Source organism: Asparagus officinalis, chromosome 4 (assembly GCF_001876935.1).
Source record: "Asparagus officinalis chromosome 4, Aspof.V1, whole genome shotgun sequence".
Lineage (NCBI taxonomy): Eukaryota > Viridiplantae > Streptophyta > Magnoliopsida > Asparagales > Asparagaceae > Asparagus > Asparagus officinalis.
Genome location: NC_033797.1, coordinates 38,737,885 through 38,765,883, shown reverse-complemented (window position 1 = coordinate 38,765,883; position 27,999 = coordinate 38,737,885). Strand labels below are relative to the sequence as shown.

At 33.1% G+C, this 27,999-nt stretch overlaps 2 protein-coding genes across 6 annotated transcripts; one reads left to right on the top strand and one right to left on the bottom strand.

The window, feature by feature from the left end:
- On the top strand, positions 883 to 10,331 carry LOC109837226 (auxin efflux carrier component 7-like). Of its 2 annotated transcripts, XR_002246217.1 has the most exons (7): positions 883 to 1,704; positions 1,785 to 1,968; positions 2,042 to 2,127; positions 2,205 to 2,362; positions 2,467 to 2,543; positions 2,686 to 2,804; positions 10,206 to 10,331. XR_002246217.1 is itself a non-coding variant. In XM_020405378.1 (6 exons), exons 1-6 carry the CDS (start codon positions 1,005 to 1,007, stop codon positions 2,750 to 2,752), a joined length of 1,272 nt encoding a protein of 423 aa, XP_020260967.1. In that variant the 5' UTR covers positions 883 to 1,004; the 3' UTR covers positions 2,753 to 2,915. The 2 variants fall into 2 exon arrangements, 1 of the variants encoding a protein (XP_020260967.1); XM_020405378.1 differs by lacking the exon at positions 10,206 to 10,331 and having other exon boundaries at positions 2,686 to 2,915.
- Positions 7,513 to 23,467, bottom strand: LOC109837228. 4 transcript variants are annotated; one of them, XM_020405379.1, is made up of 15 exons: positions 23,256 to 23,467; positions 23,147 to 23,188; positions 22,245 to 22,367; positions 21,141 to 21,203; positions 20,890 to 21,000; positions 20,509 to 20,592; positions 20,286 to 20,404; positions 20,106 to 20,207; positions 19,744 to 19,860; positions 19,593 to 19,661; positions 19,233 to 19,299; positions 18,892 to 18,945; positions 18,726 to 18,815; positions 18,576 to 18,614; positions 7,513 to 10,302 (listed from the first exon to the last, which is right to left on the bottom strand). In XM_020405379.1, exons 1-15 carry the CDS (start codon positions 23,292 to 23,294, stop codon positions 10,183 to 10,185), a joined length of 1,239 nt encoding a protein of 412 aa, XP_020260968.1. In that variant the 5' UTR covers positions 23,295 to 23,467; the 3' UTR covers positions 7,513 to 10,182. The 4 variants fall into 4 exon arrangements, with proteins under 4 accessions (XP_020260968.1, XP_020260969.1, XP_020260971.1 ...); XM_020405380.1 differs by having other exon boundaries at positions 7,514 to 10,302; positions 19,593 to 19,658; XM_020405382.1 differs by having other exon boundaries at positions 7,514 to 10,302; positions 23,260 to 23,467.

The window sequence follows — 27,999 nt, the reverse complement described above, 5'->3', positions numbered from 1 at the left end:
AAATAAATAAATTTATGGAAAATTTCATTAAAGATAGACAACCAAAATCAAATTTAATTAACAATAAAATAAGTGGTTGAGAAATAATTTTCATGAATAAAATAAAAAATTAATGTGAAATAATTAACATGAAATATGAAATAATTGATGAGTGGTTGACTAAAATCAAATTTAACAAAAATTTCATCAAAGATAACAATTTAACTAATTTTTATGCATTCATGAATAATAATGTGAAATCATTTTCATAAATAAAATGAGAAATTAATGCTATAAATTAAATAGTTGAGTAAAATGTAAAATTATACCTTAAATTAAAGTGATGAATATCCATTAAAATCAAGCAACCACAACCCTATGGACTAATGAAGTTGAAAAGAGAGAGAGGGGAATTAATTGATGGGTTTAGTAGAGTGGATGAATGAAATAATGAATAAGAGACTGGAATTAATTGAGAAATTGAGAGAGAGAGAAACCTAGATATTTTTCTCTCCCGTGATTTTCCTTCCCTCCCGTGCTCAACCGAGAAAGGAAGAAAGCGCAGGAACACTCTCTCTCTCTCTCTCTCTCTCTCTCTCTCTCTCTCTCTCTCTCATTAATTCTCAATTAATTTAGTTTTTAAATATTTTTTTAATGGGCCCACATAAATTAGAACATAGGAGATATGAGGAAAGGTATAATTGGTTTTTTTTAGAATTTAAGGGGGGTTTAAGGGGGCCCCACATATATATGTATTGTATTTTAGAAGTTGGGTTTAGAGATAAATACATAAAGTTATTTGGGTTCAATGATACAAAAAAAAGTTATTGGGTTTATAGATAAATTATGGTAAACAATTGGGCCTAGAAAAAAAAAACTCTAATTTGTCAATGCTTTCATATTGATATTTAGGTAGCCCTCTCTTACTCCTGTAACTTGATATACCTCTTAGTACTCTCATTCTCTTCAATTAAATCTCTTGTTGACAGAACCCTGCATATGTTCATTATTCAAAACTCTCCAAGATGATCTCTCTCAAAGATCTCTACGATGTGTTAGCTGCAGTTGTTCCTTTATATGTAACCATGTTCTTAGCCTATGCCTCTGTAAAATGGTGGAAGATCTTCACTCCTGATCAATGCTCTGGCATCAATCGCTTTGTCGCAGCCTTCGCGATCCCCCTCCTCTCGTTCGAATTCATTTCGCGCATCAACCCTTTCAAGATGAACTTCCTCTTCATCGGCGCCGACTCTCTCTCTAAAGCTCTCGTCCTCTTACTGCTCTTCTCCTTTGCTAAATTCTCTTCAAAAGGAAGTTTAGATTGGTCTATAACTCTCTTCTCATTAGCAACTCTTCCTAATACTCTCGTGATGGGTATCCCACTTCTAAAATCTATGTATGGGAATGAGCAAGAGAGTCTCATGATTCAAGTAGTAGTGCTTCAGAGTATAATATGGTACACTCTGCTTCTGTTTTTGTTTGAGTATAGAGTAGCGAGGAGTATGATAATGAAGAGGGTTAGTGAAGAGAGTTGTGTGGAGGATGAAGTTGTTCATGTTATTGTAGCGAGACCATCCGTTGAGCTTGAGCAGCAGAGGGTTCAGATAGGAAGCAGGGTTGCACCGGAATCGGGAGAGGTGGTGAATATTGATAAGGAGTCAGAGGAGGAATGTGGAAAGGAGCTTCATATGTTTGTTTGGAGATGTGGGTGTTGCAACTCTGAAGGCAAGTTTCCATTGTACTAAGACGTCATATTTATTTATTTTAGTGTTTTTCCTTTGTAAATCTTTATAGCTCTTTATCAGGTGTCTGTGAGAAATCAATGAAAGTTTGTAGCAGAGAAGAAGATAAAGAGAACGCAAAGGAGAAGCAGAAAGAACCCAAGGTTGAACTTAAATTGATCATGAAGGTGGTTTGGTCTAAGCTTGTTAAGAATCCAAATTCATATGCAAGTCTCTTGGGTTTAAGCTGGGCTCTAGTTTCTGGCAGGTACCATCTCTTTCTTTTCTCTAATTGACTTGCAATCTGTTCACCATTTTTCTTCTGATCAAAATCAATGCAGATGGGGAATACAGAAGCCTGCTATACTGGAGAATTCAGTGACAATGTTATCAAATGCTGGATTGGGAATGGCTATGTTTAGTTTAGGTGAGATTTGTACCAAAGATTAAGGATTTTGTGGATCACAATTGAAATGAGGATGTGAAATAAAATTGTCTTTTCAGGATTGTTTATGGCTTTGCAGCCAAGGATAATAGCCTGTGGAAAGAAACAGGCAACAATTGGAATGCTGATAAGGTTTATTGCTGGTCCTGCTGTAATGGCGTTAGCTTCTATAGCAGTTGGCATTAGAGGCAAAACACTCAAAGTCTCCATAGTTCAGGTAAGACGCTAGCTGGTTCATTTCCTATATGCGCATATATATGCTCCTCATAAAATGTACAGCCATATATGAACATCAAATGAATCGCAACTGTTCTTGATCAGGCTGCTTTGCCGCAAGGAATTGTGCCTTTCGTGTTCGCGAGGGAATATAATTTGCACCCTGCGGTTCTGAGCACAGCGTAAGTTTCGTTATACATTGGATTTGATTTGAATCTCAGGTAGAGGAATTCTGAAAGAATGTTTTTCATTTTGCTTTTATACTCAAATGGAGAAGGCTAAATGAGCTTTTCTTTTCTTTTCTTTAATTACAAAAATTCGCAGGGTTATCTTTGGGATGATAGTGTCATTGCCAGTCACCATACTCTACTACATCTTATTGGGTTTGTAATTTCTGACAATTACAGTAGGCTGCTAGTCCTTGGAGATTAACAAATCACAGTGTCAGTGAGGCTAGATTTTCTCTCTATATATCTTCTTTTTATTACTTTTGCTTTTCGTTCTATCGATACCAGTATGAAAAGTGATCTAGCTAAAAAGAACTGCATTCTGGAGATCTTGTGTTAAGTCTTTCGTGGAGCTTTCTTTGAATTTTTCACAAATTCACGGACCACATTATAAGGCTTACTATTTATTGCTTCTCATGCATGCGTCACTCCCATCGTGTGAAAAATAAATAAGTAAAAAATAAAAAAGTTGTAGTGAACAAAACGACTTCTCTTTGAAAAAGAAATCACGTAAGCAATGAATCTAGAGACTGAACATCAAAATCAAAAGGTAAATATTATAATTATAAATAATAAAAAGAAAACCAGTCCAACCACAAATATTTTATGCTCTATTCTTGATTGGATTTATTAGACATGCTTCCCATGTTACGTCGACCCGCTTTGAGGGTTAGCTCAAAACGTGCCAAAAAGCCATTAATGAGGGAAGGACACGGGAGTTCTGGACGGTTGTTTGTGGGACCAATTTGTCCTCTAATTTTAAGAGAAATTGATGATTTGTCTTGACAAAGATCAGGTAGTAGAAACTTTGATTTGGAAAACAAATATTGTACAACTTCCTAAGTAGCCAGATAAATTGCTTTGAATATGTATCCATATTAGTATTTTTATATTTCCTTAAACTAGCAATGGCAGATAATAATATGATATGAGCATTAGGAGGCATTTGTTAAGAAAAAAACTATTGATACTCCTTTGTTGTTGTTGTCATAGCATATCCATATTTGTTGTTGTCAAACAGTAGATTTACGTGGTTCGGCAAGTTGCCTACGTCCACGGGGTAAGAAGGTGAAGGATTTTCACTATTAGAGAGAGAGAACATAAAATAGAGATTACAAATCACTCACAAACCCTCAAATTAATCTCTCAAACAAAGCTCTCAACTCTCACCAATTTGCTCTCACAAGAAAGCTCAAAATCACCCCTTATCCCTCTCAATTCAGAACAAATTCTGATCAATCCCAAATCCCTAAAATCGTGTGTTTTAAAATATATTAAAACACAGACCCAAACAAAACAGGAAACCCAAATCAGACCCAAACCTGACTAGTCGTCGACCGCCAAAACCATCACGGTTGACCGGACAGAACGACAGAAACCAAAAATCCATTACAGGGTTTGGCGGGGTCGACCGCCGAAGTCTTCGCGGTCGACCGGACAAAAATCCAGAACCTACCCTATACTCGTGCACGTTTCCAGTCGACAGCCGAAGTCATCGCGATCGACCATACGGCCTCCAAAATGTTCCCTTCGTCAATTTGCGTGAACTTCGTTGTCGTTGTTCCCGTTTCTACAATTCTTCACCTCGGTGAAGTTTTCCCAAAACTGATCTGACACCAACCAAATCAAATGTCTTACTTGTTGCGTCCAGTACGAAGTGGAACAATCCACGACAACAGACTCAATTCACAACAAGTCAAGAACCCAAATGAGAATGCGAACAAACTCCAAAATGTCAGTATTAACTCATCAAACTGGATGCATCAAAATGATTGCCTACGTATCCTCTTGCCCAAGGAATCAAGTCTCACGTAGTTCACCCAAATGGCCTCCAAATGCTCTCAATCAACTAGAAGGATTTCCAATCCTTCACCAACCTTTTGATCATCAGCACTAACCAATCTGTAGCAGATCACACCCCTGTTGGCCTCAAAGTGAAAAGACAAACTCTCTTCCAAACTTGCATCTCTCCACACCAAATTTGTCTTCGAGCTTAACCCCTTAACCCTATATATAGAAGAGACATAATTACCAAACACCTCCACCTGAGGTGAGCCAACGACCATAGCCAAATCTGAACTGTGTCCACCTGCTGCGCTCGAATCCTGATCTTCAAACTCATCATCTGTATCCACACCGACATGATCCCCAATTTGTGTCACCTCAGCTGGAATCCCAAATGATACAGAATAATCTGGAGAATGTAGAGTAATCTCCACCTAACGTGAAGTAGCATCACTCTCCACCTGCTGCAATACATCTATGATCTGTCCAATACTCTCCACCTGCTGAGAGTCAATAGGCTCCATCATCGAAGCCTCATCAAAAGTGACACTATCAAACCAATTATCCAATGGAGTTTTATCTCCAATTACAGCAGACGGCAACCTGTAAATAAGATGGCTCGAATATGTCAAAGCCACAGCCCAGAACCTCTTCTACAAACTTCTGCTTGACAACAAACATCGTTCCTCCTCCAGCAAGACACGGTTCTTCAAATTTACCACCTCATCTAGTTGCCCCAAGATTTTCCTTCCATCGAAGTGTCTCAAAATGCCCTGAGCACGACACAAATGCAGAAATGGTTCCTTCTTGTACTTCCTACCAGAATTAGAATGGAGTACTATGCCTTTTCTGTATGTCTTAATCTTTGTACACTTCTTCCACCAGTTGAAAACTACTAGGACTTTACTCAAACGGGACTTGGTTGCAACCCAAACATACCTAAAACAGTCATCAACAAAGGAAACCAAATATCTATTACCTCCCAATGATGCCTCCTTGGAAGGTCCTCAAACGCCCACGTGAACTCCATCTAGAAGGACCTTAGCTCAATGAATGGAGGTGTCAAACTTCACCTCAATCTTCTTGCTCACATCAAAATGTTTACTGGACTTCAAACTGCAGGTCAATCCACCTTTCTCCAAATCAATATTGGAATGGCCCGGCCTCAAATGTCACAGTCTAGCCAAATCAATAGAAGTCGCCAATGCTCCACCTGTCACTGTACTTCCAGTCAAGTAGTACAAGTTATTCTTCCTGACACCCTTCATCACAATCATGGACCCTTTATGACCTTCAGAATTGCATTATCTAAGATCACCCTATAGTCTGCTGCCTCCAAAGTTCCAAGTGAAATGATATTCTTCATCAACTGCGGAACGAATCTCACTTCCTTCAGATCCCTAGTCACTCGTCTTACATCCTAATCTGAACTATTCCAATACCACCAATAGAGCATACATGATCATTACTCATGTGCACGATTTCCCCTCTTTCCAACTCCTTAAAACTAGAGAACCAATCCTTCTTAGGGCAAATATGGTTAGTAGCACCTGAATTCAACATCCACACCATAGAGTCAGCATAACAAACTGGCGGTAGTGCTGGGCATAAGTAGCGCGAAGAATCTGAATCTGAATTGTCACCAGTAGCTTTGGAAACATTCATCTCTGAAGCTTGTATGGATTTTCCCTTATTTTTCCCGGCTCTATCCTTCAACTTTGGGCATTCAGACTTCCAATGTCCATCTTCTTTGCAAAAAGTATATTGATTTCTACCAACTGAAGGATGTGCTCCTCTAGACTGCGACCTCCTATTTCAGTTTGGACTTTTCACTCTTACGGTCAATTTCTCTGCTATTGTATCATTTGAAGACTCATTGTCCTTCTTCTTTAGCTGATAATTCACAAGAGCAACGGTAACTTCACTATTTGAAAGGGACGTCTTCCCATTGATTAGGATAAGAACAAAGGTCTCATATTCCTCATCTGGTAAGGAACTCAACAACAATAATGTCTTGTCCTCATCCTCGATCATAACATCCACATTCGTCAAATCCGCAAGAAGCTTCATGTAGTTATTCATATAATCACTAATTGAGATTTCCTTCCTCAACTGGAAACGGTAAAGTCTCGTCTTCAAATGTAAGTGATTTTTAACACTCTTTGTCAAATACTTGCTTTAAAGAATCTCCCAAATCTTTTTTGCACTCCCAAATCTTCTTTGCAGAAGTCTCATTGATCACATCATATTTTAGATCCTGCGTTAAACAAGATCTAATCACGTCACACGCCGTCTGATTCATCTTCTTCCAAATCTTTTCTTCAATATCATCTGGCTTGCGATCCAATTCCAAAGTATCCTTTAAATTTTGTGTGTTCAGCTCATCCAAAACCTCACATCTCCATAAACCAAAGTTGTTTTTGCCATTAAACTTCTCCACATCTATCTTCATAGAGTGGATATTTAAACTTTGAATGGTCTTCACACTAGAAGTACCACACTCAACACCCGATGCATCTTCTTTCCCAACCATCTTCCTCAAAGCACCAACAAACTAATGCGGAACAAACTGAAGAATAGATCCAAACTGATAAAAGATAGATTATTTACAAAAAAGATCCCACATTTATCTCCAATCGAAACCCTAGAAGAGCTTTCAAAGCAATCTACTCCTCCACTAAACCCCAAGTGTAGCCCGAAGCTCTGATACCACTTGTGCGGCGGCACAGCGGAATCCACAAAGTTGCTGAGAGAGAAGGCACACACATAATCAAATAAAAAATAACAGCACAAACTCAAACATGAGATTTACGTGGTTCAGCAAGTTGCCTACGTCCACGGGGGAAGAAGGAGAGGGGTTTTCACTATTAGAGAGAGAACACAAAATAAAGATTACAAATCACTCAAAACCCTCAAATTAATCTCTGAAACAAAGCTCTCAGCTCTCACCAATTTGCTCTCACAAGAAAGCTCAAAATCACCCCTTATCCCTCTCAATTCAGAACAAATTTTGATCAATCCCAAAACCCTAAAATCGTGTGTTTCAAAATATATCAAAACACAGACTCAAACAGAACAGGAAACCCGAATCAGGCCCAAACCCGACTGGCGATCGACCTCCGAAACTATCGCCGTCGACCGGACAAAACGACAGAAACCAAAAATCCATTACAGGGTTTGGCGGGCGACCGCCGAAGTCTTCGCGGTCGACCGAACAAAAAGCTAGAATCTACCCTGTACTCGTGCATGTTTCCGATCAACCGTCGAAGTCATCGCGGTCGACCATACGACCTCCAAAATGTCCATTCGTCAATTTGCCTGAACTTTGTTGCCGTTGTTCCCCTTTCTACATGAACGGTATCATATGCACTAAAATCCTATATCTAATGAATGTCAGGCTGAACACGTATTACTCTTGAGTTTAATTACAAGTCACAATAAAAAGTTCATTTAGCATTTCCTTAAGAATAACTGTAAATAAAGGATGACAAAAAAAAGAAAGATTCATGCTAATATTTACCATGATTTTTGGGGACATCAAGAATTGTTGTCTAAGAGATTGCGCGCGCGTAGGCATAAAGATATACGTTTTAGCTGGTGTGAGTCTGTAAGAGCACAATAATGTTTTGGATTTTCCCCAAAGTCAAGGGTCCTATATATTAATTAGACAAGAGACACGTCTTTTTCTTTTCATAAGGAAAATTGTGAGCAAACCTTTATGTCATATGAAAGGAAAGATGGACAAGACAACAATAATCTTAAAAATAAGGATTAATTTCAAGCCGGTAACTTAAAGAAAATGGCAGCCTACAGAGAAAGTTGTTACAGTTCTAGCTGATTGATACTTGCCGAATGTGGAGATTCCCATATTGATGGGTGAAAGGAGATAAGGTTTGACTAAAAACTGAGCTATGTCATTAGACTCCAAATTTTTGTCAAAAACTGACAAAGGATACGGCTGAGATTTTTTAGATAAGTGATATATACAGTTTTCTTTATTAGTATTCTATTCCACTGGATTATAAGAGTTCTAAATTGCCAAATTATGCTCTCATGTCATCTTCATTATTAGCAGTGGCGTAGCTGGGATTATATTTTGCCAGGGCGAAAAATAAATGTGGTTTCAAACTATAAGTTCAATTTTCTTTCAGTTGACCATCTCTCCCTTTCTCCTTCCCTAGACTCTCTCGCTCTCTCATTTCTTTGCCCTAAGTCTCGTTCTCGACCGCTACCTTGTCCAGGACCACCACCGCCATCACCTTGGGACCTGCTTACGAGACCACTCCTACCTTGTAAAAACACAATTTCTTGCTCTGGGTAGTAGCCCAGGACAAGCCTCACTTGGCTTCGCCACTGATTATTAGTAGGACTACTTTAGGGTCATTTATTTGGCAAAAATGTAACACAAAAGCTGTTAACAACAGCAATGGAATATACCTTAATACCGTTGTTCGACGCTTAGAAAGAACATAGAAAAATAGGGAACAAGCATAGAAACACAACAATTTAAGGAGATCTAGTAATCAATGTGATTATTTATATCATCGGAGTAGAACCATGTCATGATTCCATTAATAATCAACAGGATTCAAGTCAATATCTCAAAATCTAATCTCTCCTCTGAGATCAAGTGCATATGTTCATGTTAAATCTAGCTCAACACTACTCGATACATGCACAAATGTAAGCTATAATATTGAACAAGGAAATATTCACAAAGATTATGTGATTCTAAATCCTACCATTCCCTTATACTATAAACATGTGCGTTGCTGCGGGTATTATTTATCGAGGTACATCTATCACTAAATTGATAATATAGTTTTTATATATAACTATTTATGGAAACTTCAGCGAATATTTTTTTACTATTATTACAGAGTGGATTTTCGAATCAGTTAACAAAATAATACACCAATTAATAAGTTTTATCAATTTTCTATAATAAAGGTAAATAAGATTTATATTTATGAAAGATCTGGTAAAGATTAAGTTCATCATTTGCAAGAACAAAAAAAAAATAAAAAAGAAGATATGAACTGTTTTCAAAATTAAAAAAATGTTACTTCAACTTCAGCTTAAACAGTGGATAAAGGGCTAAAAATCACTATGACATATGGGACATGTTTAAGATTCAAAAATTACACTGTACATAAACAGTGTTTGTGGGGAGAAATCATTGCAGCATGAACAGTATGGCTAGGGTTGAAAATTCTACTATAGGATGAACAAGTATTTAGATATTCTAAATTACACTGTAGTAACTAATGTTTGTTGTAGCCTGTATGGTAACATTGAGGTTTTGCTTTTAATTTCGTGTGTGTGTGTATATAGTGATTTAGTAGATTGCAAGGAAAAAGTACTGTATCAAGACATTATCCTAAATTACAAAAAGAAAACTAAATTTTTAACTTAAACGTGGAGAATACCTTTCAAATGAAAAATGTTTTCCTATCAAAGTCATATCTCCATGCAACTTCTATTCATAGAACGTTCGAAATACTGAAGAATAATACCTGCATGAATGATCAAATGTATCTAATGGTTTTATTTAAACAAGTTATGATGTACAAATTCCTATTATTGAAAAAGAATGTTAACCATAATTACAGTTAATATATATTATACACACATTTCAAGCATCTATACAACAAGCTGGCCTTGTATAAGTTAAAATGTGAACTTTATCAAAAGACGGAAAAAAAAAAGACGCAAGTTTTAGCATTTTATTCCTATATAGCTTGTATCGAGTATTCTCTTGATTCTTATATAGCACTGTAGTATGGAGTATGTTATCGCTGTTTATTTACTATTTGCCTGATTTCTTTGCAGGTTCGGGATAAGGATCTATCCAGCATTTGTCCGCTGCAACTGCTCTATTCCATCTTCGTCTGAAGATCTCTTGTTCAGCATAAGACCGTCGTCTCACCTACATCGACCAAGAGCAATATATATATATATATATATATATACACACTAGTTGAGATGTACGTGTAATGTACGTGGTTGAATATCATGATTATTTAAATTGATAAAAATAGAGTAAAAAAAAAAAAAAGAATAAAGTGTTTTGTGGGATTGATCATCAACTCTATGATCTCTCTCTCAAATAAAATATTGTCATTGTTTCCTTCAACCCAGACCGTGACCACGTGATCTACCATTTGTGAGTTATAAACACATTTATCTAGTATAATATCTCTATTTGTTAGTATCTTGAAGTCTTTAAAAGATGAGTGATCATTCAATTCGTAAATGAATTTTGCATATGAATTTACTTGCAATATGTCCATTATAAACTTTTAGTTGTGGTTTGACACATATTCACGTTAACTTTTAATTGTTGTTATACTCATATTTATATTATCTAATGTTCTCATTCAATTTTATAGCTCATTCTCTATATCATAGAAGTAAAACTGAAAGTATGAAGAATTATTTTCTTGCGAAATTAGAGCAGGGATATTACAATATATTTCACCATGTGCATATTAAAAAAATTCTTTGATACAAGGTCTCTATCAAATCTTACTCCAAATGATGTGAATGAAAATGTTATTATAACTCACTTGCCTAGGGTAATTGTATTGTATATAAGACACATAACTCATTTGAAATATCCACATTTGCTAAGTGGATTTTGCTGTTGTGAGAATAACATGTTAGAGGCTTGTATTTAAATTTTGTGGCTCTATAAAAGACTCAAGAATTTGGAGTGCATGACTTATATATCGTAAAGAACATATTGGTTCATGAAGAATTTTTTTCTAATAATGATATTATCATAACAATATTACTATTCAGTATTAAATTAATTTTATTATATAAGATTATATGAACCTTTTTAATAATCTATAAAGTATATATATGGAAATATTGATGCTTATAGCCAGTAGTTCAGCTCCACAAAATAGATTAACTTTACATTATAGTTTGCTACTTGTAGTATTGTTGGCAATACCATTACCTTTCCTCTTTATCTTATTATTCGCACGTTTCTAATGTAAGTTCTCTTTTGCTAATCACTCAATTGGGTATATTTAGTTTTTACGATATCAGATGTTAAAATTTTTTCTTCTATTTAAAAAGTGTTGACAATGATTTTTAAAAATATATATATACACATAGTAGCAATAGTATATACTTTAGTTCAACTCAAACATTAACTTGAAACTATTTAAAATGAGGTCCTTTCTACGCTAGAATGATGATATGGTGATTACACGGTTTAAAAGTAAAGCAAGAAATTTCTACAAAGGAAAAGTAATTTAATATGTCAAATTAAGAACTAATTTATAAAATATACATGAGCAGTGCATATAACTATAGAAAATAAGGTATATATCTTCATAAAAATTTCATAGTGAGTGACTAACTACAATCATCCTAATTTAAGCATAAATAAATAATATTTTAGTTACTAATTTGATACGCGTAACTATGAAGTAAATCTCCAGCAAAAAATAGAAATTGAGATTGTATTATGTTGTAGGTAAATAAATAAATGTTATTAGAGCTTCTCTTTATATTAAATTTAAAAGTAATAATTTAAATTATTAAGCACAAAATATTAGCTCATGTGAGAAAGTATAGTAATCTATGGTCTATATGCGTATATAATCAATCAATCAAACGTATTAAATTTATGATGACCATAGTCAAAATTACATGATGGGTTCACATTAAATCTTTTTAACCACTATATAGATTGTCACAAAATATTTGCATATATAAACTATACTACCTAGGAATAATGATGTGCACACTTAACTATGGTCTAATAATCTTAAGAACGACTTACTCTTCAATATCATCATTAATTGACGTATATGTGCATTATACTGAAAGCACAATAAAAATTTAGAAAACTACAAAATAAACACCCTCAAAAGTTTTAAAAATTGTAAAAAACATCCTAAAATTTTGTAAGTTACAAATACACAAAACTATTAAACATTACATTGAAATCAAGTAATTGCAAAAAATCATTGAAAATTTTTAAACTTTGGAGGGGTAATTTGCAATGTACTAAACTTTAAGGGTGGTTTTTTTTATAAATTTTAAATTTAATAGATTTTTAATTAGTTATGTTCTTTTTTAAAAAGCTATGGGTAATATTTATCATGAAAAGTTTTTCCTAAACATATACTTTTAAAAGGTGTATGATATTTTTTGCAAAATTTTAATTTTCTAGAGGTTGTTAATAATTTTGCATATTAATTTAAATATTTATAAGCTAGAAATTCTTATGGTGTTTTTTTTTTAAATTATGAATTTGAGGGGATTTTTATACTTTTTTAAACTTATAAGACTTTTCTATATATTTTAAATTGTTTATAGACTATTTATGATTCATATACTTTTAATTTACTAATAAATTTGAAATTCCCAGGGTGTTTTTTTTTAATTTTGAATTTTAAAGGTTTGTTGTAATTTTGGAACTTTAAGGGTGTTTTCTATAAATTATAAATTATGTAGGGGATATTTATAATTTCTATATTTTCAATATACTGTTAGGTTAGAAATTATCAGGATTTTTATAAATTTTAGAATTTTTGAGGGTTTTATTTTACAACTAGTTAGATTACATGTGCAATGCACGTGGTTGAATATCATGGTTATTAAAATTGATAAAAATAGATTAAAAATAAAAAAGATAAAGTTTTTTGCGGGATTGATTATCAACCCAATAATCTCTCTTTAAAATGAAATATTATCATTGTTTTCTTCAATCCAGACTATCGCTATGTGTTCTAGTATTTGTGAGTTATAAACACATTGATTTAGTACAATATCTTTGTTTATTAGTATTTTGAAGTCTTTAAAAGATCGGTCATCATTCAATTCGCAAAGAAATTTTGCATATGAATTTACTTGTAATATGGTTATTAAACTTTTAGTTGTTGTTTGACTCATATTCACATTAACTTTTAGTTGTGATTTCACTCATACCTATATAGTCAATCGATTAAACATATTAAAATTATAATGACCACAGTTAAAATTATATGTTGGGTTCACATTAAATATAATTTATAAAAATAGTACATTAAAGTCAAAAACCTTTTAACCACTATATAGATAACTTGAAATTTTTTAAATATATAAACTATACTGTCTAGGAATAGTGATGTGCACACTTAATCATAGCCTAATATATCTTAAGAATGACTAACTCTTCAATATCATCATTAATTGATGTATCTATGCATTACACTAAAAACACAATGAAAATTTAGAAAACTACAAAAGAAATACCCTCAAAAGTTTTTAAAATTGTAAAAACAAACACCCTAAAATTTTATAACTAATAAATATACAGAACTATTAAAAATTACATTAAATTCAAGGAACTACAAAAAATCATTGAAAAAATTTAAACTTTGGAGGGCTAATTTACGATGTACTAAACTTAAAATTTTTTTTTGTAAATTTTAAATATAATAGATTTTTAATTAGTTATGTTCTTTTAAAAAAAGTTATGGGTAATATTGACCATGAAATTTTTTTCCTAAACCTATACTTTTAAAGAGAGTATGATATTTTTTGTAAATTTTGTATTTTCTAGGGGTTGCTAGTGATTTTGTATATTCATTTTAGTATCTATAGGTTAGAAATTCTCATGATGTTTTTTTATAAATTATGAATATTAGGGGTTTTTGTAATTTTTTAAACTTATAGGCATTTCCTATAGATTGTAAATTATTTATAGACTATTTATATTTCTTATATTTTAATTTACTAATGAGTTTAAAATTCTCAATGTTTTTTGTAAAATTTAAATTTTTAGTGTTTATTTGTAATTTTTGAAACTTTAAGGGTGTTTTGTAAATATTATAAATTATGTAGGGGATATTTATACCTCCTATATTTCTAATGTATTGTTAGCTTGGAAATTATCAGGATTTTTATAAATTTTACAATGTCAAGGGTTTTATCTTGCAATTTGTAAAAAGTTTAGAGTTTTATTGGAAATTTTATAAATTTTTGGGAGTAGTTTGTGTTATTTTTAGGTTTTTAGTGTGTTTATATATTTAAAATTTTCAATGTATTTTTTACAAATTTTGAATTTTAGGTGTGTTTTTGCATTTTTTAAAATTTACAAGATACTTTCTCCAATGTCAAAGACTTTTATTTTTTAGCTAGCATATATTTTTTAGATTTCTCACTAAATTGAAATAACTAAAATTTATAATTTTTAATATGTTTTAATAAAATTCTAAATTTGTAGGGGTGTTTTTACAATTTAAAAACTTAGAGGGTATTTTTTACAAGGTCTAGGAATTGAAATTGTATTATCCTATAGCTAAATAAATAAATGTAATTTAAAAGTAATAAATTAAATTATTAAGTGCTAAATATTAGTTCATGCGAGAAATTAAAGTAATTTATGGTCTATATACTTATATAGTCAATCGATTAAACATATTAAAATTATAATGACCATAGTTAAAATTATATGGTGGGTTCACATTAAATATAATTTATAAAAAATAGTACATTAAAGTCAAAAACCTTTTAACCACCATATAGATTGTTTTAAAAAAAATTGCATGTATAAATTATACTGCCTAGGAATAGTAATGTGCACACTTAACTATAGCATAATACATCTTAAGAACGATTTACTCTTTAATATCATCATTAATTAATGTATTTATGCATTACACTAAAAACATAATGAAAATTTAGAAAACTACAGAATAAATACCATCAAAAGTTTTTAAAATTATAAAAACAAACACCCTAAACTTTTATAATAGAAAAATACACAAAACTATTAAAAATTACATTAAAATCCAAGAAACTACAAAAAATCATTGAAAAATTTCAAAAAATACACAAAACTATTAAAAATTACATTAAAATCCAAGAAACTACAAAAAATCATTGAAAAATTTCAAACTTTGGAGGGGTAATTTGCAATTTACATTAAAATCCAAGAAACTACAAAAAATCATTGAAAAATTTCAAACTTTGGAGGGGTAATTTGCAATGTACTAAACTTTAAGTTTGTTTTTTTGTAAATTTCAAATCTAATAAATTTATAATTAGTTATGTTCTTTTTAAAAAAGTTATGGGTAATATTGACCATGAAAAGTTTTTCCTAAACCTATACTTTTAAAGGGAGTATGATATTTTTTTATAAATTTTTTATTTTCTAGAGGTTTCTAGTAATTGTATATTCATTTTAGTGTCTATAAGTTAGAAATTCTCATGATGTTTTTTTATAAATTATGAATATTAGGTATATTTTGTAATTTTTTAAACTTATAGGCCTTTTTCTATAGATTGTAAATTATTTATAGACTATTTATAATTCCTATATTTTTAATTTACTAATGAGTTTGAAATTCTCAGAGTGTTTTTTGTAAAATTTGAATTTTGAGTGTTTTTCGTAATTTTTGAAACTTTAAGGGTGTTTTTATAAATTATAAATTATCCAGGGGATATTTGTAACTCGTATATTTTTAATGTACTGTTAGGTTAAAAAATTATCAAAATTTTTATAAATTTTACAGTCTTGAGGGTTTTATCTTGTAATTTGTAAAAAGTTTAGAGTTTTATAAATTTTTAGAGTTTTATCTTGAGGGTATTTTTTACAAGATTAAAAAAACTTTTAGGCGCTGGCTAGCATATATATTTTAGATTTCTCTGTAAATTGAAATAAGTAAAAGATTTGAATTATATCAAACATATCACCTTTATCCAATAACATATTAAGTCTCATTATGGATAGGATAAATCATTTAATTATAAATTCAAAGAATATAGAAAAATTAGAATAGATTAGGATAACAATATAATATTAAAAAAAGGGTAATATTGACCATAGAAATATTTTCCCCAACTCGTACTCTTAAAGGGAGTATGATTTGTAAAAATGTTCAGAGTGTGTATTGCAAATTCTATAAATTTTGGGAGTTGTTTGTGTTATTAGTAGGTTTTTAGTGTGTTTATAGGTTTGAAAATTTCAAGGTGTTTTTTAATAAATTTTAAATTTTTAGGGGTGTTTTTATAACTTCAAAACTTATAAGATATTTTCTTCGAAATAAAAAAAACTTTCGGTTTCTAGCTAGCATATGTTTTTCATATTTCTCATTGAATTGAAATAAGTCAAATTTATAATTTTTAATATGGTTTAATATTTTTTTAATTTGTAGGGGTATTTTTGCAATTTAAAAACTTTAGAGAATATTTTTTACAAAGTCTTTAAGTGTTGGCTAGCATATGTTTTTTAGATTTCTCTACAAATTGAAATAAGTAAAGGATTTGAATTATATGAAACATATCTCTTTTATCCAATAACATGTTAATTCTCATTATAAATAGAATAAATTATTTAGTTATCAATTCAAAGAAGATATGATAATTAAGGGTAATATTGACCATAGAAAAATTTTCCCGAACTCATAGTTTGAAAGAAAGTATGATATGATATATATACATGACATGTCAATAGAGGGTGTGCAAAGTCTATGATAAATAATATCATTTTTTGGATTTTGATAGTTATCAAGAAAAAGAATAATAAATCAGAAGTTTATTTAAACATCAAGACATATGAATCTAGATTTGCCAAGAATTAAAATAAAATATAAGAATAGTTGTGTTAAGAGTATAACTAGAACCCTCAGTCTTCACCATAATTTCAGAGTCATGGCGTGATGAAATGGCCCCTTCACCACAACTTAGGATTTATAAAGAAAAAGATACTGCTACATGAGTCTAGCTTTCAGCCTATAAAAAGAACACACGACTGCGTGAGTGTAGCTATAAAAAGATAAAGACGCATCTTATCTTTTTATTTTTATAGGTTGAAAGCTATAAAAAGAAAGCTAGACTCACGTAGTGTGTGTTCTATATAAGGATAAGTCACGTACTTGCATAAGGGGTTAATCGGATCAATGGTTAGTGTATTCAACTCATAACTAGACGTTCATAACTATGTTTTAATTGCTTAGACGTCCAGTCATGTAATTAAATAGTAGCTGGATTATTGGTCACTTACAGCGCTTTTTGAAAATTTAAATTGTATTACTTCATTAAATTTTAAACAATTTACTCAATATATCACGAGTAGATATTTTCAAGAAAAAAGAAGTTAAATGCAATATAATTACCTAATACAAGTTGATCGATATATCACAAATTTCATTTCCACAAGTGTTGAAGATATTACAAATATGAATAAAACCGTTCTGTCAAATGAACAAGACTCTTTTATGTCATGCCAATGAAAATCCCTTATGTTAATTCGCAATAAATAATGGAAACTTTGTTACCTAGGTACTTCTAATCTAAAGGCGTATCCATTCCCGACATGTGCTCGTACCCATATACAAACTCCTTGGACACTTTTTCCATATATGCATACATTTATTCAGGCATATGCTCAACTATATATAAAATACAAGTAACTTAAAATACTTGTCATACTTTTTATGGACATATATCCTACACTTCACATCCACTGCTTGAAACTTGTCGGACATAGGCCAAGTTCTAAATTATGATTTTGAAAGGCCTTTTGGATGCCTAGTTCAAAAACTAGCGATTTCCAATTTATAATCCAAATAATAAAAGGAACATAAAAATATTATAAGACTTTTAATTTCCATCCCTGATTTCATATAAATTATTAATTCCAATAGATAATATTGGGTATATTAATATTTATATAGTACGTACCCTACTTTTTACAAATGTGTCGTGTCCTGTACCTGTATGCATGCAACATAGCTTAGAAATGATTAACGATCTGATTAATATTTAATTACACGACTATCCATCCGAGTAATTAAAACATAGGTATGAACATCCAATTATGAGATAAATACAGTGACTGGTGATCCAATTAACCCATTAGTATCTGACTGTTTAAGTTTACACCAATTTGTATTTTATTTTTTCCTGTTAAAACTGATAAGAGTTAAAAGCAACCCACAATTCAGATATCAATATGGGAAAATATCAAATAAAATAGAAAGTTTATAGCTCTGGGGTCTTTAAAAGCCGATACTTGGAACAAAACCTGACAACGTCTTAAAGAAAATTAGAATTTATCCAAAATCCCTCCAACTACATCACTGATGCAGCCTTAGAGCTTTTTCTATAAAAATCCACATGGCTATTGAACAGCTAAAGTGCGAGCTAGATATCTTAATTATATTATAGCTAATTGATGATATTGATACTTACTCCAAGTCTATCTTTATAGGTGAATGACCCAGAAGAAACCTGTGAAAGTCAAATACAAGAACTCAAGTGATTAACCCAGTGAAACGAAATTGGTTCCAGACATGAGAAATCCTACCATGGGTGGTGATACAGACACCTTAGTTAACTCACCTTGCTTTCGTTACGACCACCAAGAGTTGGTAGTCCCAAATGTCCGACGTATTCACTGTCAACAACACCTACTTTTTTGCTCCTATCACCCTATCAAAAGTAATTTTAGATGTCAAATGTAGGGATTAATGTGTAGAAATAACAATAGCAGATAATCGAATATTACCTGAGCACAATAACCAAGCTTCATATCTAGGCCCCACGCATGGATCAAGTCATTCTGCAAAATGATCATTATGATCATGTCGCCTGGAGACCTCATTGTATGTCATGAAGCACCAACATTAAAAACATATGAAAACAAGATTCTTTTTTTTTATGTGTGGCGTGTATTAATGTTAGAAGGTGGGCTTTTTTTATTGTTGTGTTCATTAGTGTTTTTATCTTTCACAAGAATGAGCTTTTATGTACAGTACAGTAGCTTTGATAATAAACTGACTAGTCTAAGTCAAATATATACTAAAATTAGGAAGAAAACATTAGTAGCATGAAAAATAATGGACAGACCTGGATCATATGCCATGCACAACGCCAGGCAGCTCTTGAAAACACAGGAGCCATCATTTCCACCCATCTGTAATAAGATACTATGTCAGTAAAAGAGAGTTTTTCTTTTTTTATAATCAAAATAAAAGATTAGCATACATATGCTAATGACTATGAGGAACCGAGGGAGAGAAAATAGTTGAGATATGAATAAATAGCATGCACAAACATTACACAAGAAAAAAACTAATAATTTGGTGGACTCTTATGTTATTAGATACTAGAATGTGAAGCATTAAGGTTTTCCTTTGTAAAAAAGAAATTAGTCTCAAAACTCTCATGGTTACTTCTTTTTTTTTGTGAGTTTAAAAAATAAGTTACCCTGTGCACGGAGGGCCAGTACTGTTCTCATAACACCTTCCTCCACCACTATACTTGTAAACTCTTCTGTTGACAAAATAAAGAATATGAAAATAGCAGTTATGTTTTAAAACACATTTTTAAAAGATGAAATATAGAATAAATACTAAACCTATGAACATCTCCTTTTCTTGATCGTGCAGTAATCCGGTGATGAACCAATGATTTGGAAGTGTCCAGTCCAGGTTGGGATATCTCAAGTTCTTCTTTTCTAATAATTGATAGATAGCTGCAGCAAAAAGATATGTTCCTTTTAATAATCAAATTTGAACATAGGTCTTATTTCCACTATGGGGAAAAAAGAATCCAAGTAGCAAAAGGAACGAACATGAGAAACTTTATTTGTTGGTTGGAATAATACTAAATGAATTACAAATTCAAAGGGTTGAGATCATATTCAGTTTATAATATGAGACAAAAATTTAAGGTCTTATTATCCAAATAAAATAAGACATATTCAAGTAACTTGCATACCGGCCTGGATTAAAATGTTCCACATCAAGATCCTCATCCCAAAGGAAAATATAGTCATACTCTGCTACAATGTCTGGGTGTAGGAAACGCTTGGCAAACCACCTACACCACACAGACATAGAAATATTCGATAATTAGTTTGCTTTGACTTGCAACAGTTGATCACATAGTTTGGAATACCATTTTGTTTGATTATTTGCAGAGATATGCAAGGCTCTGTCACTCCATAACAAGTCTCTCCATTTATCCACGATACCATCATAGTGGAATAGCATCACAACAAATTCACTGGATGAGAACTGCAATATTAAATGAATTATGTTAAATACAGCTAAAATGTCCAATGAAACTGGCTCCAAAATTGATAGGGAAAATATATATGGATCCATAAGTTTGCATGCACCTTCTTCACTATTTGATTAACCACTTCCTTTTGCTTTATTCCAACTGCAATCGCCAATAAGCTCTTTGATGGACTCTTATGACCCTGATTTCAAAATCCAACAGTTAATATCGACATTAAATTATAAATGTGAAATAAACTTATTATAAATTGCAATTCAGTTTAAATTATCTTTAAATTTTCCTGCAATTTACTTCATCTTGCGATCAATCCTGATTCTTCTGGGTCCCACTAGGTTCATTAGATTTTCAAAATTTTAATATGCATTAAGAACTTGAGCTCGATCCAAGGAATTATATGTGTACTTAATGTCAAAAAACAAAATGAGAAAGACAATTATAATATGTTTATACTTCTTGTACAAGGAGATTTTGTATGCACCTTTCTTTTTGGCCAGCGTGGAGAGCCCCATAGGGATTGCATTTCCAAGTCTGATGTTCTGCTAACTATTCCTTTAGGCAACAGTTCAGTCCCTGAAGGACTCCCTTGATTCTATAAAATACAAGCACAGAGATTCATATATTAGATATTTCACTATAAATATCAGGTGAACTAAACTTCCAAAACTTTACTGAGGGAAATAAACTTCCAAAATTCAGACCACAAGAGAAAGCCGTATCCAAAAGAGAAACCTTGCACAAATTTTGCTTTGTAGTTTCTGGCGTGTATTTGATTGGTTCCCGTGTTGATGCTTTCTGCACAAGAAAAAAATCATGAGCTGTTTGTGTGTAATTGTAAAAGATATATTGATAAGAATAGAAGGAAAATGTGTCCATCAATCATTCATAAATAGAGAAGAAATGAGTACAGAAACCAAAGACACATTGTTCTTGGCTTCAATAAAAAAAGATAGAATAGCAGATTGCTCACTTTAGAAAATTACAAATCAATAAAAAAAACATCACAGAGAAGCCTGGTGGTTGGGATAATAAAAAAGAAAAAGAAAAAGAAAACAACACATGATGTCTTAACGAAAACTTACTATTTCTGCAGACTGTAAGAATTCAAACATATCACGTAGAGGAGCCTTTAGCCTACGTTTTCCCCCAAATGAAATCATGTTTAAGGGTTATACAAATATTATATACAAGCTTCCTGTCAAAAGGCTGAAAGACACCCCATTCTTTTCGTCAAAATCTACAGGAAACTACTTATATGCTGAAAGTAACTCTTCGACTAATGACAAAATGATCACAATAAAATTTAAAAAGTTCAGAATATCAGGGCCACCATGATCACTGAACTCTCAAAACTACTAGAGATCAAGGGCCAGTTTGGTATTGCTGAAAATAGCCATTTAGTAATCATACATCATATATTGCTTACGGAAGCAATTAAGGTTTTTGGTAAAACTATGCTTAACACAGCTTTTCCTGAACTGGGGTCAGAATCAATAGTGGCCCCATTTTGAGTGGTTGCCAAACATAGCTGACATTTTACTAAACTGTTCGTAAAGTGAAAATATTTTAAAAGAATATTAAAGAACGAAAAGTGAGGATGAGTCCATGTTTGATGTTAAGATTAGTAAGGAAAAAAATATTTAAGGATGACTCCACGTTTGATGTTAACATTGGTAAGGAAAAAAATATCGAAGATTGCAACAAAATCATGCACAAATTACAAGTATAAGAAAATGCTCAATTTTCTGTGAACTAATAATAGAAAATTAAAAATATCGTTAACCCTGTATGTTCCATTCCAATGTTACTGAATCAAAATAAATAATGATGACATACCTCCTTGTAATCAAAGGTTACAAAAGCACTTCCAATGAAGAAGAGTAAAGAAAGGAAAGCAGCTGCAGGTAACAAGTTGCAAAAGCACGATCTCCTACTCGGGGAGTCAGCAAACACAATGCCCTGTCAAGAGGTATCCAACTAGGTGAGAAACAACCCCAAATAGAGAAAATGTAATCAAATAGGAAACTCGTGTACTTTGACCTGAACCTTGATGATTTCTAAAAATAGATCGGCAATTTGTTAAAGATACTATCAACAATCCCAATCCCACATTTATGGAAGACCCCAAAAAAAAGAGAGAAAGAAAGAAATCATCTGTCAAATTATGCATTTTAGTAGTATAAACAGGTCTCGAGTATTGCTTACTCAATACATATTATGCACTTTTATATGAACATGTCACGGGTATGTCTCACTTTATCTGAACTTTGTTGTGCAAGCTCTTCTAAACCAATAATAGCATTCTCAGAGTCAAAGCTGCTTTAATCGATTTTAAAAAAAAAAAGCAGTGCAAAGTCCAACTTTCCATCTTAGCAAGTGATTCCAGCCTTAAGAATGAAAGTAATTACCTATATACTAAAATTATTAAGGATCTTTCGGAAAATTTAAAATAAAAGCGCGTTTGAATATGACAAAGGCCATGAAGAACAAAAATTATCACATGCACAATTCTCTACAAGAATTAAAAAGTAATCAGTTATTTTCATCCTGCACGAATTCAAATAGCACTCTTGTAAATGGGATGAATAATAAGTGATTGCTACGTTCAAATTGGTATAGTCGTTTTCCCGTAATCCACAAACAAACCATCTCAAACAAAAATTCAAGTTCGCACGGATGAAGATATTAATACATTATTAAAAAAAGGGCCTGCAGAAAAAGAAGAAGAAAACACTCACGAAGTTAGATAGCTTCATGTTCCTTGAATTCCCAATGGAAACCTGAGAACCAAACAGAAAGTATTAAAAAAAAGCGCCTCGCAACCAACGGCTCTGCAAAGAAAAATACCCACAAACAATTGCAATTGAAGGAACAAGCTCTGACCATGATCAAAAACCCATGACACAAATTTAATTTTAATACATATATACAGAGGACAGAATCAACCAAGTACTGAAAATGATCGGGGATATTCAGAGGACGAAATTTAAAAAATTCCTTTTTTTGCAGAACTTCCCCCTTTTATTAAAAGAAACAGGGTTTTAGGGAGGGACTGAGTTTTTGGGTGAAGAGAAAAGAGTCAAAATAGAAAGGGGAGGAATATTATTTATTTATTAATTTTGTGGGTAATTGTTGAAACTGTCAGTTTTCGTGTGAAAAGTCAAAGGACAGGAAAGGAAAGGGTCAAGGTAGGAGGCGCAGGCTGAGCTGGTGGGGGCCATGGGACTGGGTTAACCGATTATGGTTTGAATCGATCCCACTGATTGAATTGCTGCGTTTTTTGACGGTTCAGTTCGATTCAATACCATCATTCGCTTCCGATCAAAAATTTGAAGGAATTTCACTCATTTAAAATTTTTTTAAAAATCTCTTTAAAATTTAAAATATATATAAAAAATTACAGAAAAAAATAAAAATAATCTTATTATTAATAACTTGAAATGACCTAAATTACAAATACAAAAAATTATAAAAATGAAAGATGATAAAAATAACTTCTTTATTAATAATCAGTAAATCTTTTACAAATATAAATTTATTTCGGAATTCGTCGCATCACAATAGATGAGTACATCCCAACTAGGTTGGTACATACTCACCTATATCACTATCATTTGCAACTATTTCCAAAATAATTCATTACACATTTAAAGCTAAGAAATAAAAATTACAATTTGATGAATATTGTTTCATCTTTATATCTATATGCTAGTCCCAACTCCTCAAATTTATCTTCAATTCAAGCCATCCGATCGATGCATTGCATTCGCTTCTCGTACCTCCACCAATCTTGTAAGCACATTACCATTTGTACAGTATACGGATCTAAGCTTGTCCTATGATCGTCTATCAAACGTCCTGCTGTGCTGAAGGAGGATTCCGAAGCTACCGTCGAAACCTGCATTGTTAGTAAGTCACGAATCATTGTGGAAAGTATAGGATATGAAACTGATCCATATACTCTCCACCATTGCAAAATATCTAAAGCATTTCCTTGACATTTAACTAAAGATGCTGATAAATATTCATCTATTTCAGAAACCTCCAACGATGATCCAAGTCCAGACCCACCAGTTAGCTCAGCTACCATTGCATGCCTATCAAAACTTACACTTTTACCTCGGCTTGAGCTCGAAGGCGTCGAAACTACAGACTGTTGTGCAGCTACACCATGTCTACCTGCATACTCATCATATAATGTTTGAAAATAATTTCTAATAGCTAAGTGATGAGAAGTAGCAATAAGGATGGATCCATCATCTAATTCTATAATCTGCCCACCATACAATGATTGTAACAAACTTCGAAGGCCAATATCCTTCAAACATAGATCAATAAGAACCCCCAAACCAAAAATATGAGGAATAGGCCTAAAATACTTATTAAATTTGCTCTCCATTTGAAAAATTATAGCTCCAAAAGTATCATCCATACGATATTTGGTAAAACTTTTTGAATATTTAAAATTTGTAGAGCAGCTAAAGTAATAGTTGGATAATAACAACCAGATAATAACATAGTAGCATCATAAAAAATTTGTAACATCTTATTTAAATTACATATAATTATCCATTCATCTTCAATTATTCCATAAGTGCTACCATAGCTAGAACTAGAAGCATAATAATTTATAAAATTATTTATAATTTCTTTATATTCTATTGACACACTTAACATTACATAGGTGGAATTCCACTTATGGTCAACATCTTTTGGAATTAGTCTAGCCTTAATATTTCTTCTTTTACACATTTGTTTCCATCTTTTAAGTCTTTGTTCAGAAGCAGTATGCATATAAGCAACTGTTCTAACCTTTTCTATCATGAGTTTAATTTCAGTAAATGCACTTTGAATAATTAAATTTAAAATATGGCATATATATCTAATATGAAAAAGTTCACCATGCAGGGCAATAACAGAGTTATTTTGAGAAAATCTACAGCTACATTGTTATTACTTGCATTATCTAGTGAAAGAGAAAATATTCTTTGATCAATTTCTAGTTTTATAAGTTCTTTAACTATTAAATTGGCTATATTAATACCAGTATGTGACTCTTCAATTACAATAAAAGAAATAACTCTTTTAACATTTACTAATTTTCATCAATCCAGTGTGCTGTGATACATAAATAATTTGTTTGTGCTCTAGATGTCCAAATATCAGAAGTTATAGAAAATTTACAGTTTAAATTTTTAAAATAAGAAATTATTTTTCCTTGTTCCGTTTGATAATGTTTTAAAATATCACGTTGACAGGTTTGATGAGAAATTTTTTTAAAATCGGGATAAAAACCATCTCTAAACAAACCTTCATATTCATCATCTTCTACTAATTTTAAAGGAAGATTTTTAGGAATGATAAACCTGATGACGCATTTTCTAGCTCGGGCAGCATCATAATTCCAAGTACCGAGACTACCAGAAGAGGAGGATTGTGAAATCATAGATTATCGGATATTACCTTGAGAAGTCTGGCCTTTGTTGTGTTTTTCTATATGGCGTTTGAGGTGGTTGGTACCGCTCTTATGATGAGCTTGGAAAATCTGGCCGCACAACGCACATTTAGCCTTTTGGGTGAGGATTCTACCGTGTTCATCCTTGGTGACGTCTATCTTCACAAAAAATTCCACACATCGGATCTCGCCCTTTTAAGAGATCTTGGTGCAGATTCGTCGCCACTGGATTCGGGATTACCACTAGTAGGATCGGTAGGAGGAGTAGCTGTTGTTGTAGGAGGACTCATTTTAATATCGATAGGAGATAGGTTTTGCTCTTCATAATTAGATCCAGAAGCCATTTGATGAAAGGATTAGAAAGTATAAGAGCTTATAATAGAGTATAAGATTGTATAGTATTAGAGAGAAGTAGATGAGTTTTAGTGTGAGGAGAATAAGTGAAAACCCCCCTCTGTTTATAGAGAGAGCCTCCTAGGCAAATAACCAAAAAACCCTCACCAAATAGCCGTTTTTTGAACGTTGTAAGGGGCAAAACAGTCAAAATGCCAAAATAGCCGTTTTGGTCGGGCTGGGCCGTGTTTTTGACCATTGTAAGGGGCTAAATGGTCAAAACGCCAAAATAGCCGTTTTGACCGGGCCGGCCCGGCCTGGCCCGACCAAAACGTTCCACCTTTTGGTGAAGTTTTCCCAGCCCGGCCTGGTTTTTTGCCAACGGTCACAGGAAGTACCGCTTGCGGGCGGGCTAGCCTCCGGGCCCGGGCGCTCGGCCCGGTTTCGTTGGCCCGACAGATGTGTTCGGCCGACCCCGGGCCGGGCCGGGTTCCGGGCCGGACCCGGGCCTCAGGGCTTTTTGGACAGGGCTACTGACACCCCATTGGGATCTCACTAAAGCCCGTAGTGTAAGTTAAAGCAAAACAAATCCCCAAATTTTATATGTTTTTTTGCAATTTTTGAAGCGCTCTTAGGTGTTTTGTAAAAGCTCAGAGGTTATATCGGACTTCTGAAATTTTCAGAGGTTTATTTGTGTTGATGGTTTAAATTACACAGTTAAAAGAGGTGGTGGGTAAGGATTTGGTTGATATGGGGGTCACTCGCTTTTCCGAATATCTGGTGACAACTTGTAAGAGGACGGTGATTGGTTCCCCCGTTGTTCCTCCGACGATCAAGTCAGCTAGGGGCTTGAGTGAGAATATGAGAAAAATGTAGCGGAATAGAGAGAGATGCTAAGAAATTGCTTACCCTTGTATTTGAAATAGTTTTTCTTTTTATAGCCAAGAAAGAGGGGTAGTCTAGTCTTTTTGGTCGAGCCTAAGCTGACGACTGAATCAACATCTACTTTACAGGTATCGGTTATGGATCGACTGCCTGATGGACGCTGTCATTTCGCCATTAATGATATGTGATGAGCGGTGCACGAAGCCAGCGTGGTCTGTTGTGTCATAAATAATGTAGGGGATGGAGAAATGATGGCGCATGCCAAGCATTTAATGTGACGCTGACGCGCTTGTCAGCGGGGGAGGTTCGAGGTTGAATTCATCCTTTGGCTTGTGGTGAGGGGTGGTCGAGAAGTAATGTCTTTCAAATCGACCCTGCAAGGTGTCGAATAACTAGTCGAGTGGGCTCGTAGTGAGTCATCTTCGACAAGAGGACCGACAAGTACCGCCCTTCGAGTTGACCTAAGGAGATGCCGACTCGATGAGTCAGCTAAGTTAGGATTCTTAGTGGTCCTGACCGTCAATTCAATTTGAGCGGTGCATGTAAGGGGACACATGTCCATTGCTGGCAAAGGACTATACTTTGGTGACTGAAAACACCACAACAGTTGGCCCCTTTCGCTTAGAGTCGGCTTGGGTAGGGTCCAAGTGAAATGAAAGTAGCTCTGGACGGACATGGATGTGCCTTAAATGAGGGAATTGAAAAGTATTTTTAGATTTTACATGGCTAACGTCACCACATTTCTTTTGACTGCCACATGTCTGCTTTTCGTGTCGAATTACAGGTTATTCGAGGTTAGTAGGTTGCGCTTTGGTCCTTGAGATGTCGCTTCGGATTTTGAGAATTAATTTTGGTTGTTGGCCAAAGCTTGATCCGGCCATTCAGATTCTAACAGCTGTGGATTCAGTTGCCTATATA

Coding starts and splice junctions, on each gene's coding strand:
- LOC109837226 (XM_020405378.1), top strand. CDS start 1,005: ATGATCTCTCTCAAAGATCTCTACGATGTGTTAGCTGCAGTTGTTCCT. Junction 2,128..2,204: donor AATGGCTATGTTTAGTTTAG/GTGAGATTTGTA, acceptor TTGTCTTTTCAG/GATTGTTTATGGCTTTGCAG. Junction 2,363..2,466: donor TCAAAGTCTCCATAGTTCAG/GTAAGACGCTAG, acceptor GTTCTTGATCAG/GCTGCTTTGCCGCAAGGAAT.
- LOC109837228 (XM_020405379.1), bottom strand. CDS start 23,294: ATGGTCAGAGCTTGTTCCTTCAATTGCAATTGTTTGTGG. Junction 23,189..23,255: donor TCAATTGCAATTGTTTGTGG/GTATTTTTCTTT, acceptor TTTGGTTCTCAG/GTTTCCATTGGGAATTCAAG. Junction 18,816..18,891: donor AGCTTGGTTATTGTGCTCAG/GTAATATTCGAT, acceptor TACTTTTGATAG/GGTGATAGGAGCAAAAAAGT.